The 14,796-nt window shown below is 37.2% G+C and overlaps 2 protein-coding genes across 11 annotated transcripts in view; both read right to left on the reverse strand.

Moving 5' to 3' along the window:
- The window catches only part of SCFD1 (sec1 family domain containing 1), a 45,302-nt gene extending 40,350 nt beyond the window's left edge, over positions 1 to 4,952 (reverse strand). The window contains exons 1-3 of one of the 2 annotated variants that reach the window (XM_048058867.2): positions 4,832 to 4,952; positions 1,600 to 1,670; positions 725 to 813 (exon numbers count right to left, since the gene is read on the reverse strand). In XM_048058867.2, the coding sequence (XP_047914824.1) occupies positions 725 to 813; positions 1,600 to 1,670; positions 4,832 to 4,862 (191 nt within the window). In that variant the 5' untranslated portion in view covers positions 4,863 to 4,952. Of the gene's footprint in view, positions 1 to 724; positions 814 to 1,247; positions 1,288 to 1,599; positions 1,671 to 4,831 lie in introns of those variants that run through there. The other variant, XM_066997267.1, reaches the window with a different exon arrangement.
- A 189-nt stretch (positions 4,953 to 5,141) lies between these two features.
- Positions 5,142 to 14,796, reverse strand: part of G2E3 (G2/M-phase specific E3 ubiquitin protein ligase) — a 243,817-nt gene continuing 234,162 nt past the window's right edge. For all 9 annotated transcript variants that reach the window (XM_013174290.3, XM_066997263.1, XM_048058865.2 and 6 more), the window contains 8 exons: positions 14,528 to 14,652; positions 14,292 to 14,424; positions 13,503 to 13,628; positions 12,051 to 12,358; positions 11,271 to 11,452; positions 10,917 to 11,089; positions 9,852 to 10,051; positions 5,142 to 9,182 (listed from right to left, as the gene is read on the reverse strand). In XM_013174290.3, the coding sequence (XP_013029744.3) occupies positions 8,950 to 9,182; positions 9,852 to 10,051; positions 10,917 to 11,089; positions 11,271 to 11,452; positions 12,051 to 12,358; positions 13,503 to 13,628; positions 14,292 to 14,424; positions 14,528 to 14,652 (1,480 nt within the window). In that variant the 3' untranslated portion in view covers positions 5,142 to 8,949. The remainder of the gene's footprint in view (positions 9,183 to 9,851; positions 10,052 to 10,916; positions 11,090 to 11,270; positions 11,453 to 12,050; positions 12,359 to 13,502; positions 13,629 to 14,291; positions 14,425 to 14,527; positions 14,653 to 14,796) is intronic.

A 14,796-nucleotide genomic window follows, 5' to 3' on the forward strand; every position in this document is an offset into this window, starting at 1 on the left:
CTCTGAAGTTTATTCAAAGCTTGAGAAAAGGCTTCACAATATATTATTCCATTCAGGGGAAGGTAAAAAAAAAAAACCAAAAAAAAACTGCATCACAACGTTCATACACCAATTATTACTTGACATGATAACAGAACACTTGTGTAACTCGTACTATTACACTTGCCTTTCCTGCTAACTAAAACAGAGAAAGGCAAGGTGCTTACATGTTTCTCTAACATTTCTGCTGCTAAGTCAACACCTTCAACTGTGTTTTGATTTCTAGCCTTCACTTAGCAGAAGTTAATAAACTTTTGAAAGAAATAAACTCATGTTCAAATTTTCTCCATGACTTTTACCACAGCTAAAGAACGCCAATGAACTAACTAAATGTAATATGGAGAAAAATGGGAAATCTCTTAAAATAATACTTTAAATTTCTTAGCATAGATGAGACAATTAAAGTCTATGTATAAAAAGACAAGCGGAGATCATGCACAGTCCCATGTAGCAGTCTGTACCAAAAAAATTTAAAAATATACAAGAGAGGGATCTGTACAGACATGCTCAAAAGTCCTTACTGGATTTTTTTTGAACAGGGGCCTCATCTACACAGTAGGAAACCTTGCTAACAGTGAATAATATTTATTTTAATAGTTATTCATTGAATGATTTTCAGTGTTTTGTTCATGATTTCACGGGAATATTTTGTAAAATTACTAAAAAAAATAAAATAAATACTTACAGATGCAGAGTGATCCCCATATCTCTCAGCTCTTTCACTGACAGCAAAGGTGAGATTATATCTTGGCCAAATCTGTCATAGATGAGAACCTGAAATAGATACACAAACTTTTTACGAAGAGGTAAACAGTGGATACAGGAATTCAGGCTTAAGGAACTACTGTCCTAACCTTATAAGTGTTAATTTACCAATTTATAATCATTAATTCATCATGGACTTCCATTTGTGCTTACAAAGATCAAAAAAAAAAAAAAGAACAAAGAAACTCAATGATAAACTGGCAAAAATTCATCACTTCCTTCTGAAAAATGTCAGTCAAATAGGTACCTGCTGTCAGAAATTTGTTATCGTGAATACAGAATTTCTCTGACCACAAATAGGTGGAAAAAATGGGAGAAGCACAGGGAAAAAAAAAGAATTAAAGAAAAAAGACAACAGAATAGATGAAGAAGCAGAATATATGCTTTCCAGTAGCAAAAAATTTTCATGTGACAACTTTACTTTTTAAAGGTAACGAAAATACCTTGAGCTCAGCTTGTCCTAAACTTAACACTACCAATAGTTCCTCCTTTTCCATGGACTTCTTTCTGACTTCGTGAGTTTACTTGTAAGGTATCATGTATGTTTCTGCCAATGTGAGACATAAGTATATTTCAAAAATGTCCTCCTTAGTTGCTCATTAATATATTTCCTAAAGAATGAATTAGTCATCGGGCGTTTAATCAGCCAATATATGAAACATGTATTTTTCTCAACAACTCTGATATTTAATTCTGTATTCAAAACACACAGGAAAAATATTCTGTATAATACAGAATTTACTTGAGTATATTCTGTATATAGAATTCTCCCATTCCAGTTCAAATAGCCCTTACCTTCCATACTGGCTCTCCTGTGCTGTTTTTAACAGGAGGAACATTGAAGTTCAGCATACGTTTCAAAGCCACTGGAAAATAAAGTAGAATAATGCTCAACTCTCTTTGCATTTCAAGAACGGACATTGAACACATTAGCAGACTTTTATAATATGTTTAATTTGTGAGGAAAAACATAAAATGCAAGTGCAGCAAGTCATATTTACATTGGTTTTGTGTACCTTTTGACAGACATATTACACGTCAATTAGAATTTATGGGCTCTAGTAGACAATGCAAAAAGAAAAGAAGCAAGTCTCAAAACACGAAGGAAGAATCTCTTTCCTTAACTATACGGGCTATATTCTATCACATTTTGCCTTTAAAATAGTTTCAGTATCTTTATGAAGGGTGCATTTTGTATAGTAGGAGCCAGTTTGCTTTAGTCCCATTCTGTTTTTTCCTATTCAGCCAGAACAACACCATATACACAAGCCATAAACACCTTTTTGCCTGACTAAAACTGACATGGAGTTTTGAACATTTTAAGAATGTTTTGGCCACTCACAAGAAATTGCTTCATGAAGGGGTACAAAAGTAACCCCAATTTGCAATAGGAACTCCTTGAAAAAGTAATGTGTTTCCCTTTAACTTCCCATTCAACACACAAAACAAAGCAAATTTCTTCACCAACCTCTAATTTATAAATAATCTAAGAAGCACTTCCTCATTTATCTGATTAAACAATATACTGTGTGCTGTTGTCCCATCTTTGACTAGAAGTAAAATACTAATTGCATAAACAAAAGTTAGAGGCTATTCTCTCCAATTCATAAACAAAATCATCATAACCCTTTGCAAAGAGGAAAAACTTTAAGAAAACAGGGCAATATACACAACTTTGCTCCTAAATGAGGAGCAGTAAAAATGGTTAACTTCTAACTCGTATGAAGCTTGTGAGAGTACCCAAGTCTGCAGTCCAGCCTCCTCCTCTAGCAGGGTCAGCTGCGAGGCCACCCCAGGCTGCTCAGGGTGTCCTCCAGTTAGGTCTTGAAACCTCCAAGCATGGAGGTGCCACAACCACTCTGTGCAACCTGTGGCAGTGTTTGACTTGTGGTAGGAAAGCTTCCTTATACCCAGTTTGGACACCTCTTGTTTCAATTCGTGCCTGCTGTCGCTCACGCTCCTGCCATGCCCTGCTGCAAGGAGCCCAGCTCCATCTTCTCAGTACCCTCACCAGGCGCTAAGAGGCTGCCCTTGGTCCCTGTGGAAGCCACCTTTTCTGCAGGCAGAACGAGCCCCCGTCCCGCAGCCTCTCTTCACAAGGTAAGCGTTCCAGTGCCTGCCCATATTGGTAGTCCTTTGCTGAACACCTCTCCTGTACTGGTGAGCAACAGATTAGGCACAGTATCCAGATGAGGTCTCCGGGGGCTGAGTAGGGGGGCTAACCATTCCCCTCGATCTGGCTGTGCTCCTGCGAATAGGAGCACGCTACCCCAGGGTGCTGCTGCGCAGGGCACGCTGAGGGCTCACGGTCAGCTCCTGTCCACTGAGCTAGCTAGCAGGAGTGCTGGGTCTCCCTGGAATCAAGCCTTCCATGTTGCTTAATGCCTGCTTTTTTAAACCATTGAGCAATCCTAGAAGCTGCTTACAGACTGTTCCTGAAACCTTCACTCCCTCGCTGCCAGTGACATCTCCTATATCTAAGCTGTATGAGCAATTCTGCATACAGTTACGCATTTTGGCACAACTGGATTTGAAGCAACTTCCCTGTAGAATTTGCCATTTAAATTAAAACTTGGCATCAGCTCTCTACAAAAGATGACCATCAGACTACTGATGTGCCGTGACAATCATAACAAACATCCAGCAAGTCTCTAGGTTTCTTTTCTGTATTTGGCATTTCCTTTATGTTTAGGCCGACTACTCTCTAGGGCAAGGAGCAGGTTTTTACTGTGCTGCACTATGACACACTTCGACAGGTTACAGGTCAGACCAAAGCACAACAGATGGTGCACTCACAAGATAGTACAAGAACCAAATGATGGAAATCTTTTCGTCTGGGTGAACGCTTTTTAGTTGTTCGATCTACCTCCTTGCGTGTAACCACCCCAATAGAAGACAACGTGGGTATAAACACTGACTGAAATAATCAAGTAACAAGGTGAGGCACGAAAGAAAAGAGTACAGTTGCATAGGATAAAGGGTCAAAGACATTGGGCTTTACGAGAAAGGTACATAAAAGAAGGAAAGTATTGTAAAGGAAGATCAAATAGCACCATCAATGGTAAGTGGTCACAGGAATGAGATTAGAGAAAGTATAATTACAGTACAGAAAAGATAGAAACATACTAGTATACGCTTAAGGTCAGAGACACAGGTTGGAATTTTTAGGCATTTGATTTCAGATATTCCATGTTAAATAAATGCACCCAGCATCCTCTATGCCACCAGAAGGATAGGTCAGTTGTCCAGAAGATAACAAGACCATAGCTCAAACTACCAACAAAAACTTCTGCAAGCTCAGCAAGTAAACATGAATACAGAGGTGCCATGTTTCATGTTGTAGAAATATGTTCAAACAGATGGCTCAGTGCTCCACAACGCAGCATCGAGAGAGAGGCGAAAGCGTCAATTATAAACTCACCGTAACGTGCAAGGAGGGACAGAGTAACCAACCCTTTTACCCACACAGAGCAAACCTCCTGCACGACTAGCTGGAGCTGTTAGTCTCATATTCTCAACTTGCCGAGGGTCAATGCGCGCCCCAAGGCCCCCGTACGAACAGGACCACGGCAGCTGAAGTTTCATTTCTGCGGCTTTAGGGGCCGTTTCCCGTGGATCTGTCCCAGCCAGACGGGCAGCCGCCACACGGGTGGCACGACCCCGCTCCCGGCCGCAGCTCCCCCCGCGCCCAGCGAGCCCCTCCGCGGGGCACTGCCACACCGCGCCGACACCTGCGGCTGCGGCCGCGTCCCGGGGCCCCGGGCTCCCCGCCGGCCTGCCGCTGCCTCCGGCCGGGCGCCCGGCTCCCGGCGCCCCGCTCCTCCGGGGGGCGAGGAGGGAGGAGGCCCACGGGAGAGCCGGGTCGGCGGAGCCGAGAAGCCTCCATCCCGCCCCGGGGACCCGCCAGGGAAAGGAGGACGCCGGAGGAGCCTCGGCTGCGGCTCGAGGCCGCCCCAGCTCCCCTCCCCGCCATGGGCAGGCCGGCGCCGAGGCCCGGAGCCGCGGGGAGCCGCAGGGAGCCGCTCACCTGTCTGCTTCTCCCGGATACCCGCCGCCATCTTCCTCCCCGCCAGCCGGGCGCCGCGCCCCGCCCAGGGCCGCGCACGCAGCAGCCGGGCGACGTGGCGGGGCCGCCGGGCGGGGCCAGGCCGCACCAGACCCGTGCCGAGGGCAGGCGGCGGTACCTCAGGCACCCCGCCCGCAGCCCGGGCTTTAGGAGCAAGAGGCTGCAGGTGCTGTGAGTTTTTACTCACACCGTGCGTGGATGAGGAGCAGCTGAAAGGCTGCCTGAGAAACAAAGTGGCGCAAAAGCGATCAATTAACTACGTGGAAAGGGCAGGTGTTTCAAATAGAGGCACCAGCTTTTAGTAATTTATTGAGGAAAAAAAGGTAGAGTATTTAAGTACACACATCTCTGCCTTACAGGGCACAGGACGCACTATCTACATACAGGCTGGAAACGTGGTAGGAACAGCCCCACTCAACCTTTGACAAAGATACTGAGGTAAACATGCAATAGATGCATACAAAGGTGTATAACAGAAGCACAGAAAACAGTAATAAACACTTCTAAAGCTAAAACCCATTAAACAAAAGCAAAACAGTAAAGAACATCACATTTAACACAATAGTAATTTAACCCCTTATTGCACTTTGAACATACACATGACAGTTATCTCCCACAATTTAGTATTTCAACACTGATGCTACACTTCTCATATAATATTGCTTGAAGCTGCAATATTACAGGCACTGATGGTGCAGTCGACTGAGTTAGAGCTGGAAGTATTTACAAAGTTAAACTTCATTGCATAATACTCGAATTACCATAAACTTAAAAACATTAATGCAATACAAAATTAGAGGGTTGCGTTGTTTTTACAAACATTAATATTTTGACAATTATTAATTTGCTGTATACACAAAGATTTTGACATACCAGAAGTTATTACATCTCAATTTTCTTTTATCCAACTAACAGGTCCCTTAGGTAAAAAACAGTAAAGTTTGAGCTTTAAAATGCTTTACCACAAATCAAGATGAACTTTAAAGCATATTTTGTAGCCTCCAGTTTCATTTCCTTCTACTTGAAATACTTTTTAATACTATTTTTAAATGCATATGCAGAATGCGATTGTGAATTAATGACTTTAACACTCTGCTCAGTTATACCTCCAAAAATTTTGAAGTCTTCTAATTCCAAGATTGAACATGTCAATGAAAAATGTCAGGGCTGCAGCACATGATGCTTTAGACTTCAAGTACAAACATACTCATAATGACGAAAAAAATAGTATATTTCATTAAAAATGCTAACAGCTGGTTCTAGTTAGCATCCTTTGCATGGATGAAATTAAGTTAGAAAGTTCCCATCCCTTGGCTTTCATATATCTAAAATACAGCATGTTTTTGAAAATTATATAATATATATATTAAGAGACCATACCAAAAACACTAAAAGTAACCTAGTATTGCTTACTAGAAAATGATCACCTGAGGAAATAGCTTATTTTATGTATAAATTGTTGAGGGAAGCTTAGGGAGTTGATGCAGAAACTACTGAGTGAAAGTTCTTTGGCCAGTTAAACACAAAGAGGACTATAATAGTTCTCATATGGTCTTGTCAAATCTTATAAAGGATGAACCTTCTTTAAAAACAGAGGAAAATGCAACAGCTAATGCATACACACATTTACTCTTCTTGCGTTGCAGAAGTACTTCAATAAGCAACTTGCCTGATTTCCAGTGTACCTCTGGTTATCATTTATATAAAATAAGGAAATTACCCAATGGTATTGCACTTCAGTGACCTACCATATCAATTAAAAACCTGATGGTCAGTAAAGCTAAAGAAATTGCTTCAAGTTTTCAAATGGATTTTATCACAGATGACATTAATCTCTAATTAGAGATAAAAGAATAGTGCACAGGGTACACTACTCATTTTCAAAGCATAATATTCTATCTGTAGGAGATTCACTGTATTTTTTAAAAATGAACATACAATACGAGTCCTTGTTACGCAAATCAATTAACAACAGACTGCCTTCTTTGTAAGGGTAACATTATTCTGAAGGCAAGTGAGAATCTAAAAAACGTTATTGGCTATATGGCATTCAAAAACTATGAAAAGGCAGCAGACATGGCATACTATTGGAGAAAAAGATCACAGGAGAATGAGAAAATATTTAGTATATAAAAAAGCGAAAGGATATTGTGCAAGAGGTCATTAACAGCTTAAAGTTCATTTTGAAAGGGACTTTACCACGATTCTGGCTCAAAATCAGAGAAGCACCACTACTCCTACCTTAATTTAAAATACTCTTAAAACTCAAATGAAAGGACTTTTGATGAGATTATTTCAAAGTAGCTAAAAAAAGAGATGTAATTGAGCAAAACTTTTGAACAATTAACTTAATACTTTGAAATGCAAAAACCAGTAGGCATGCACGTTTATTATCCAATGATAGAGATAGTTCTGTATAACAAGAAATGAAGAGATACTGTAGCAATTTAAGGAAGATTTCAAAATACCTACATGTTGTTAAATGACCTGTGTAACTTAAATACACATCAGCTTCTTTGTGTTTAACCTTACAGCACAGTCCCAAATTTAGTCACTGTCACTTCCACAGGTCTTTATTTGCAGTATGCTGCTACATAATTAGCATCTAGTAATACAATTTGTTAATGAGAGGAAAACGTGATGAACCATAAACCAGAACCTAGATTCATTTTATTTTTAAACCACCACATTTATACAGGACACTAACTGTACTTTCTTGCCAAGACATTCAAAAGAAAAGCAATCCTGCCTATATATTTTCAATTAAAAACATGCTTTATTGACAAAAAGCATATGTTTACTTTTCAGTATTTTGAAAAATGCAAGAAAATATATAGATATATACATATATGTATCTATACACGTATCCAGAATAACCTGTGTTTGGGACACAGTATAGGTGACCAAGCTGATATTAAGGGGAAAAAAGTAATTCAGAAAAGAGACCTGCATACATTAAAATTAAAGTTGTACTTAAATTTTCTTTCAATATCATAGCTTTAGTGCTAGTAATATTGTGTTACTGTGTAGGAATTTCACTACTGATCTTTTATGGCTTAATGTTATTTATACAAATACTGCAGAATTAAAACATTTTACACAGTTGAAGTTGCTCAAAATGCACCTAAAATTGAACAGTTAGCGTTTAGAATAAAATCTAGACAACTGTCAGACACTGACAACAGGCTTGATGGTAGACTGAAATTTAACAAATAGTTTTAGTTTATTCATATGAAAATACTGACTTCTATGCAAGAAACTTTTTATATAATTTCAAATGTAATAACATTAAGTCTTACTCTTTTATATTTAACTTTGAAAGATCACTTATAGTTGCATATTTAAGACTTACGTCAAGCTTTTAATTTTACGTATAGCCAAAATAGTAAAAAAAACTATTATATAACAGTAGAATGCAGAAATGTGTGCAAATGCCAAAGAATATTTTTTTTTAACAGAAGAAACTCAAGTTGAACCAGATTTTCTTTGCACCTGATTATTTTGCCTAGGTTTTCTCCAAGTTTCAATTGCATTTTAACGCTCTAAAGACAATAACCTAAAGACTTCAAGTTTCCTAAATTTCATAGGTTCGTAAGAACCAAAATGTAAATGAATCATCAATATAAAAACAATTACTGGAAATAACAATGTCGAACTGAAGAACTGCATCACAGTGATTTAAGACAAAGCTCTACAGCAGTTATTTGACTTTGAGAAGTAAATTGCTGAAGTATGTAACACAATCAACATACTTCTAGGAGACTGCTAGAATGTTACAATTTGGTAACATTTCATTTAAGTCTACAGAAAAAAACCAAAACACTATTTTGATTACTTCTGCAAGAGATTACTGGCTCATAAAACCAACTTCAAACCAGGAAAGTGATTCAATAAGAAAAAAAAAGATTTTAATTTGAAAACAGTTTTCCATTTTAGAAGATTACTACTTATAGCATGCCTTTGGAGGCCAAGTGGGAAAAGGCAGAGAACGTGCAATCCAAAAATCCAATAGCACCTTGCCAGCAGACACTCCCCGAAAAAAATGAAGTTTCCAACAATCAGTTTAGTAGCAAAAATGTTCATTCTCTTTCGACTCTGAGCGTGTTTCTGATGGTGAACTCCATTTTATTTTTAAAACTCTCATATGTCTTTGTTATTGGAAGCTCTAAGCAATTAAGGAGTCTGTTTCCAATGGGATAACCTACATGCAGAAATTTAATAGTCGGTTCAGGATCAAAACCAATAGGCGGTATAGAAAAAGAACCTGTTACAAAGTACAGAATATCCTCCAACGTCACTACAGACTCACCACCTGAAAAAAAAAGAATCAGATTATATCATTCATTGTCAATCACCCATAAAACATATACTGCATGTTAAGTGTTATAGGAGAAAAAGTGAAAACAGGGAATCCCTGTTAGATGAACATGCAGTTACATGACTGAAGAATAAAAGACTGTAGCAAGAAAGATCCACTTGGGGTTACAATTTTTTTTTCTATACCACTTCGTTTTTTATTACTGCTCTCAAGTTTGTATTAAGCAGTTTTATTGTGCAGTTTCAGAAGTAATAACTGGTGAGAAAGAGGTGGGGAGTGGGAACAATTAGGAATTGACAGTTAACTAAAAATCTTTGATTTATCACAGTGAACTCTGAAAACCAAACCCTATAGATATACCAGCAATTAAATCATAGAATCATTGAATGGCCTGGGTTGAAAAGGACCTTAAAGATCACGTAGTTTTAACCCTCCTGCTCTGGGCAGGTTTGCCAACCACTAGAGCAAGCTGCCTGGAGCCACATTCAGCCTGGCCTTGAATGCCTCCAGGGATGGGGCATCCACAACCCCTCTGTGCAACCTGTTCCAGTGCCTCACCACCCTCTGAGTGAAAAACTCAGAATGAAAAACTCCTAATATCTAACCTAAATCTCCCCTTAGTTCAAATGCCTTGATCAGGGAATGGGGGAGGGAATTACTTACTTTCCACATCTTGCAAATAACCTATCCAAAAATCAGCACCTCCAACTTCCTTTACGCCCGATGAGCAATGGATTGTAAATAGATCACAGAGAGTTTCTGCTGAAAGTCTTTCAGGTTTGTGGCAAAATATGCTAGAGAATGCAACTGGATGCATTTCCATTTTCTCTAGCACACCGAGAGTTTTCAAACCTTGCCTAAAACTAGGAGGAAAGAAGAAAAAGAAAAATGACCAAGCATGCATCAGAAACTCGGTAGGTAACTAATTGAACGCCAGTTACTCTACAGGTTAATTAAAAAAAAATCCTCATACTCTAAATTAGTGTTTCATAGATCTCAGAGATTCGGTTTATTCAAATTTGTCACAGATAACAGAATAAACGCTCAGTATAAATCCAAACATATTTGTTAAAAAAAACCTACCATCGAATACCTTTTTAGTGAGCAAATTAAGAATTTAGATTACAAGTAAGTTCAGAGACCAATCAAAATATAGTCCACAGTTGCAAATCTCTCCCCTAGCTGGAGTCACCAGTACATAGGAACGCCGATGCAGTGTTTACATTTTAAATAGGTCAATTTATACGTGTGTGCATTATCACCATCATAATGGTACACACACCCTAATTAAAGCTTTAAAAAACATTTTAAATTGTAGAAGTGATGAGAATTTAAGGCTCAAATTTGAGTTTTTCTGAATTAAAACTAAAACAAAATATAGTGTATAGAAATTTTCTAGTGCAAAGGCCTTTGACAGTTATAAACTGTAGAATGACAAACTCCCCTCTTCACAGTAAGAAAAAAAAGAACACAACCAAGTAGTAGAACAGACTAGACAACAAATACTAAAGACAAAAGTTAAATAGATACATAATCATTTCGGTCTTCCAGTTAAACTAACAAACTATTTAACAACCACTACTTGATCCACCGAAAGTTACAGATTGTTTCATTCAATTAAATAGAGAATAATCACGAACATGTAAAATTCAGTTTTAGCAACATATTAGTTTGTATTTTAGTACGGAAAAAGAGAGGAATGGTGAAAATTCACAAACCCAAACAAACCTTTCTAAGGGTGAAATAATTCTCTTGATTACATGATGGGTCAATAAGTCATTCACCAGCATATTCTTATCACACAAAGCTGTTATAGGTCTTAAACATCCAGCAGCAGCAAGGAAATCATAGCACTCGTGTATAGTTGACTGCAGGCTAGACAGACTATTTGCATATTTTATCTGTAACAAAGATAAAAGTTAGAAATTTGTTTACTACATGCGTATATATGTACATATTTTTATGGAGGGGGAGAGAGAGAGAGAGCATTTTAATTTGAACTAAAGTCACATTTAATAAGCCCTTCTTATCTCTAAATATAGACTTGAATAAGAATTGCCCAATAAGTTTAGCTTTGTTTACCTTTTTTATTGTTTGCACTACATCAGTATCAGCAACATCTTCCAAGTTTGGCTTCACATTCTCTGGACCGTAGACAAGACAATTGAACAATATTTTGGAAAAGAAACCAGGAGATGGACCACCGTGAACTAGAGAAACTGCAATCATTTTCCCAGCTTCAAAATATAGATTCTCTTTTAGAGCTGAAAATGAAGCAAAATATATTTACTATATATCCCTAAAAATCATTTTGTGATCCTCTTAGTTTTTATTAAAAAATCTCAATGTAATTCACTCTTACTTTAGAAGATGCAACCAGTGAGGTTTGCCATCTCCTGTTGCTTGAAACAGTAAGACCGGTAAGACATTTAATTTTGAAGCACAAGAACTCAAAGAAGTTAGCTTTGGGTCTTTACAGAGCATGTTATCACAGATAAATGTTCTATAAATTTAAGGAAAAGAAGTTCACTTGCAGGGAACAAAAATAAAACAGTCCCAAGTCTAATTAAATAGATAATGTATTTTTCTCTTGTTAGTTATCAAGATTTCCAACTACACCAACTATTGCTTTATTCTAAAAAGTAAACAGCAGTGAATTTAAATGTTTAGTGTTACAACTGCCCCGCACATTTAGAAAAGGAAAGCAAGAAAATCCACAAAAAATGTTTAGAAAAGGAAAGCAAGAAAATTCACAAAAACAATTTGACCTTCATGGCTTTGATTTTAAAATAACAATCACACTGGCTGAAGACAAAAACCTTTAAAGCTACATAGTTCTTTTTGAACAAAGCATTTAAGTACCTTGAGAATCAAGGGACAAGTTCTTTGCAGAAGAGCCCTCAAACAATGATGAATTCTGAAGATGTCCCATTAGTAGTTGGAAGAAAAGGTGTTTTGATCCAGAAGTATCTGTCTTTAATCTATTTTTACAGTTTGTGAACTTTACTTCAATGGTGTTTGTAGGTCTGAAGTTACGCTGCCTAAATCCTTTTAAAGCAGTATTCCAGATATTTTCTGTATTGATGTTAAGCCTTGTAGTTTTTGTATTAATTTGTTGTTTTAACTCCTTCAGTATACTGGAAACTTCCCTTCTTTGTGTTCTTAAATGCCTAAAAGAAAATTGCATGAATTTCCGGATGAGACTTATGATTCAATGAGCAATAGCTATACAGACAGTAACCAAAAATCTTTTAAGAGAAACAAAAACTCTTTAAACAGTTTAGCATATTGAAGCTCTGCCTAAATTATACCAGGAAAGTATCTGGAGTAGATTCTTCAAGTTTTAAGATAAATTGCTACCACAGAGTTAAAGTATATCTAAGAGCTAGCATATACCATAGCATAAAGTGAATAGTTATTTTGCTAATCCAGTTACACCAACAAGGTGCCAAACAATTCTCACACCTTCATTCTATGTCTGAACGATGTGAGACAAGGGAGAAATTGAAGAGCATACTTTTTTTTTTTTGCATTTGAAGAGAGGTTTTGTAACCAAGTTAGAATACTCTTTCAACTATTCACTAATCTACATCTTTGTCATTATGATAACAATATATATTTGAATGAGAGAAGAAAAATATTTCAATTCCCATTAAAAAAAACAGCACCAGCCTAAATAAGACCCCTTCATTTTTGTCTTTAAACTTTGCCACCAAAACTATTTTAAAATACCCTGTATACTGTAGGTAATTAATTCCCTCATTAGGGTTTTTAGCACATATTACAGGTAGAATTCGCAAATTAAGTACTTACAACAAGATAAAGAATTTTGTATCCTTAGAGTGAATATTATACATTAAAACATTATCTTATTTCTGATTTTAGCAAAAATCACAAACTATTTCTATGGTGCAAATGCAAAAACATTGAAAATTCAGGACATGTTTAATTTGAAAAAAGCAATTAGGGGAATAAAAAAAAAAATATTGTTTCTAAAGAATGCCTAGCCACGCTTCCTCAAGGACAAATATATGTTTCTGAGTTTTGATTCCCTTGCCACCCAACCTAAAAATTCTCAGTAGGTATCATTTTCTCCTAACCTGCCCCCCTAGCATTTAGAAACATCAGAAGACCTTATGAAGTTATGACTTCAGTGTACTCAATCCAGTATCTTAGTGACTATATATAAACACACATGTACATATAGTCACTATGCCTACATGCAGACACACACACCACGTTCTGCAGGAAATAGGTACAAAGTCATGTGCTAAGATCACTCTTCAATGTAAAAAAAAAAAAGGAAGAAAATACTTTTTTCCCAGGGACCAGCTCCTGTTTGACATCAGTGGAGATAAGGACATTGTTGTTCTGTTGGATGGTGGAAGTTCTAGGCGTGAGCAGGGTGATAAGTTGTTCTGGCATATTATCTTTGGTGATCTATAAGCAAAAAAATATTTCAAGAGCAGCTTAAGATTTTTTTTTGAAGGTAGCAATATACTTTCTCCACTGTTTCAGTACCAAAACTCATTTGTATGTTTATTCAAATTAAGTCCATCAGTGCGTGGATTACAATTTCAGAAACAGTCAGCATTTTATTATGAAGTGGTTTTAGGATCTGCTGTTTTGTTGCATCCTATCTGAGATGGAAGTCCTGACTCATACGATATTTAAATTAAAAATACTAATTTCTACAGACTTGATAAGCTTTTATTACTGCACAAAAAAAACACAATTTATATGAAAACGTTGGTAAACTAGATTTCGAGCACACTTAACATGCACAAATACAGATAAGGAACCTTAGCTTTAAGTTTTGCCATTTGTATACTTAACATTACATGTAAATGGTAAATATTCCCTTTACAAGGATCTTATTTTGTCAACCTAAAAACTGGCTCGCATGCCACCCAATATGAATAACTATAACAAATTTACAGTGTTCATACCTTACTTGGATAACTGCAATCACTAAACTTTTTGGTCAGACTTTACTCAATTTGCAATTTACTATAAAATGTCTCTCCTACACAATAATCCATCACCTCCTCATAACTAAATACTATTTTATATTATAATGTTTTCTTCTACAAAATTACACACTGGAGAAGAAAGCTGTGTTGAGATCCAGGTGACTGCCGAGGGTACTTTGGAGATGGCTCTTCCAGCAAACAAGTTGTCCCATCTGTCTTTTCAGAGGTAGCCAAAGAACGCTTTTTCTGTTTGCTGTATTTCCCTGCATTGTGAAATGATATCAACTTAATGAATTTGCTAGCTGTAAAATATATACTTTTAAGGTTTACCATCTGAAGAAGTCACCATCACATTTTTAACATTACCTGATTTTGCAAAGATGCTTCTGCATTCCACGCACTCCCAGTTTTGCTCCCATGATTTCATAGATGAACAGGCCAAGTGAGTTCCACGGGAACCACAAGATTGGCAACGCTTTATTTCCCACTTACTAAAATTAAAAACTTATTTAGAATTACACAGAAGAATGAAACTGATTAAAACTAGGAGCATTCAACAGTAAACTTAATCCAGACACTAAAATAACAAAGCATAATTTGTCGATCTGGTAAGACTATATAAGGCGAACTTTCTT

Source organism: Anser cygnoides, chromosome 5 (genome assembly GCF_040182565.1).
Source record: "Anser cygnoides isolate HZ-2024a breed goose chromosome 5, Taihu_goose_T2T_genome, whole genome shotgun sequence".
In the NCBI taxonomy this organism is placed as follows: domain Eukaryota; kingdom Metazoa; phylum Chordata; class Aves; order Anseriformes; family Anatidae; genus Anser; species Anser cygnoides.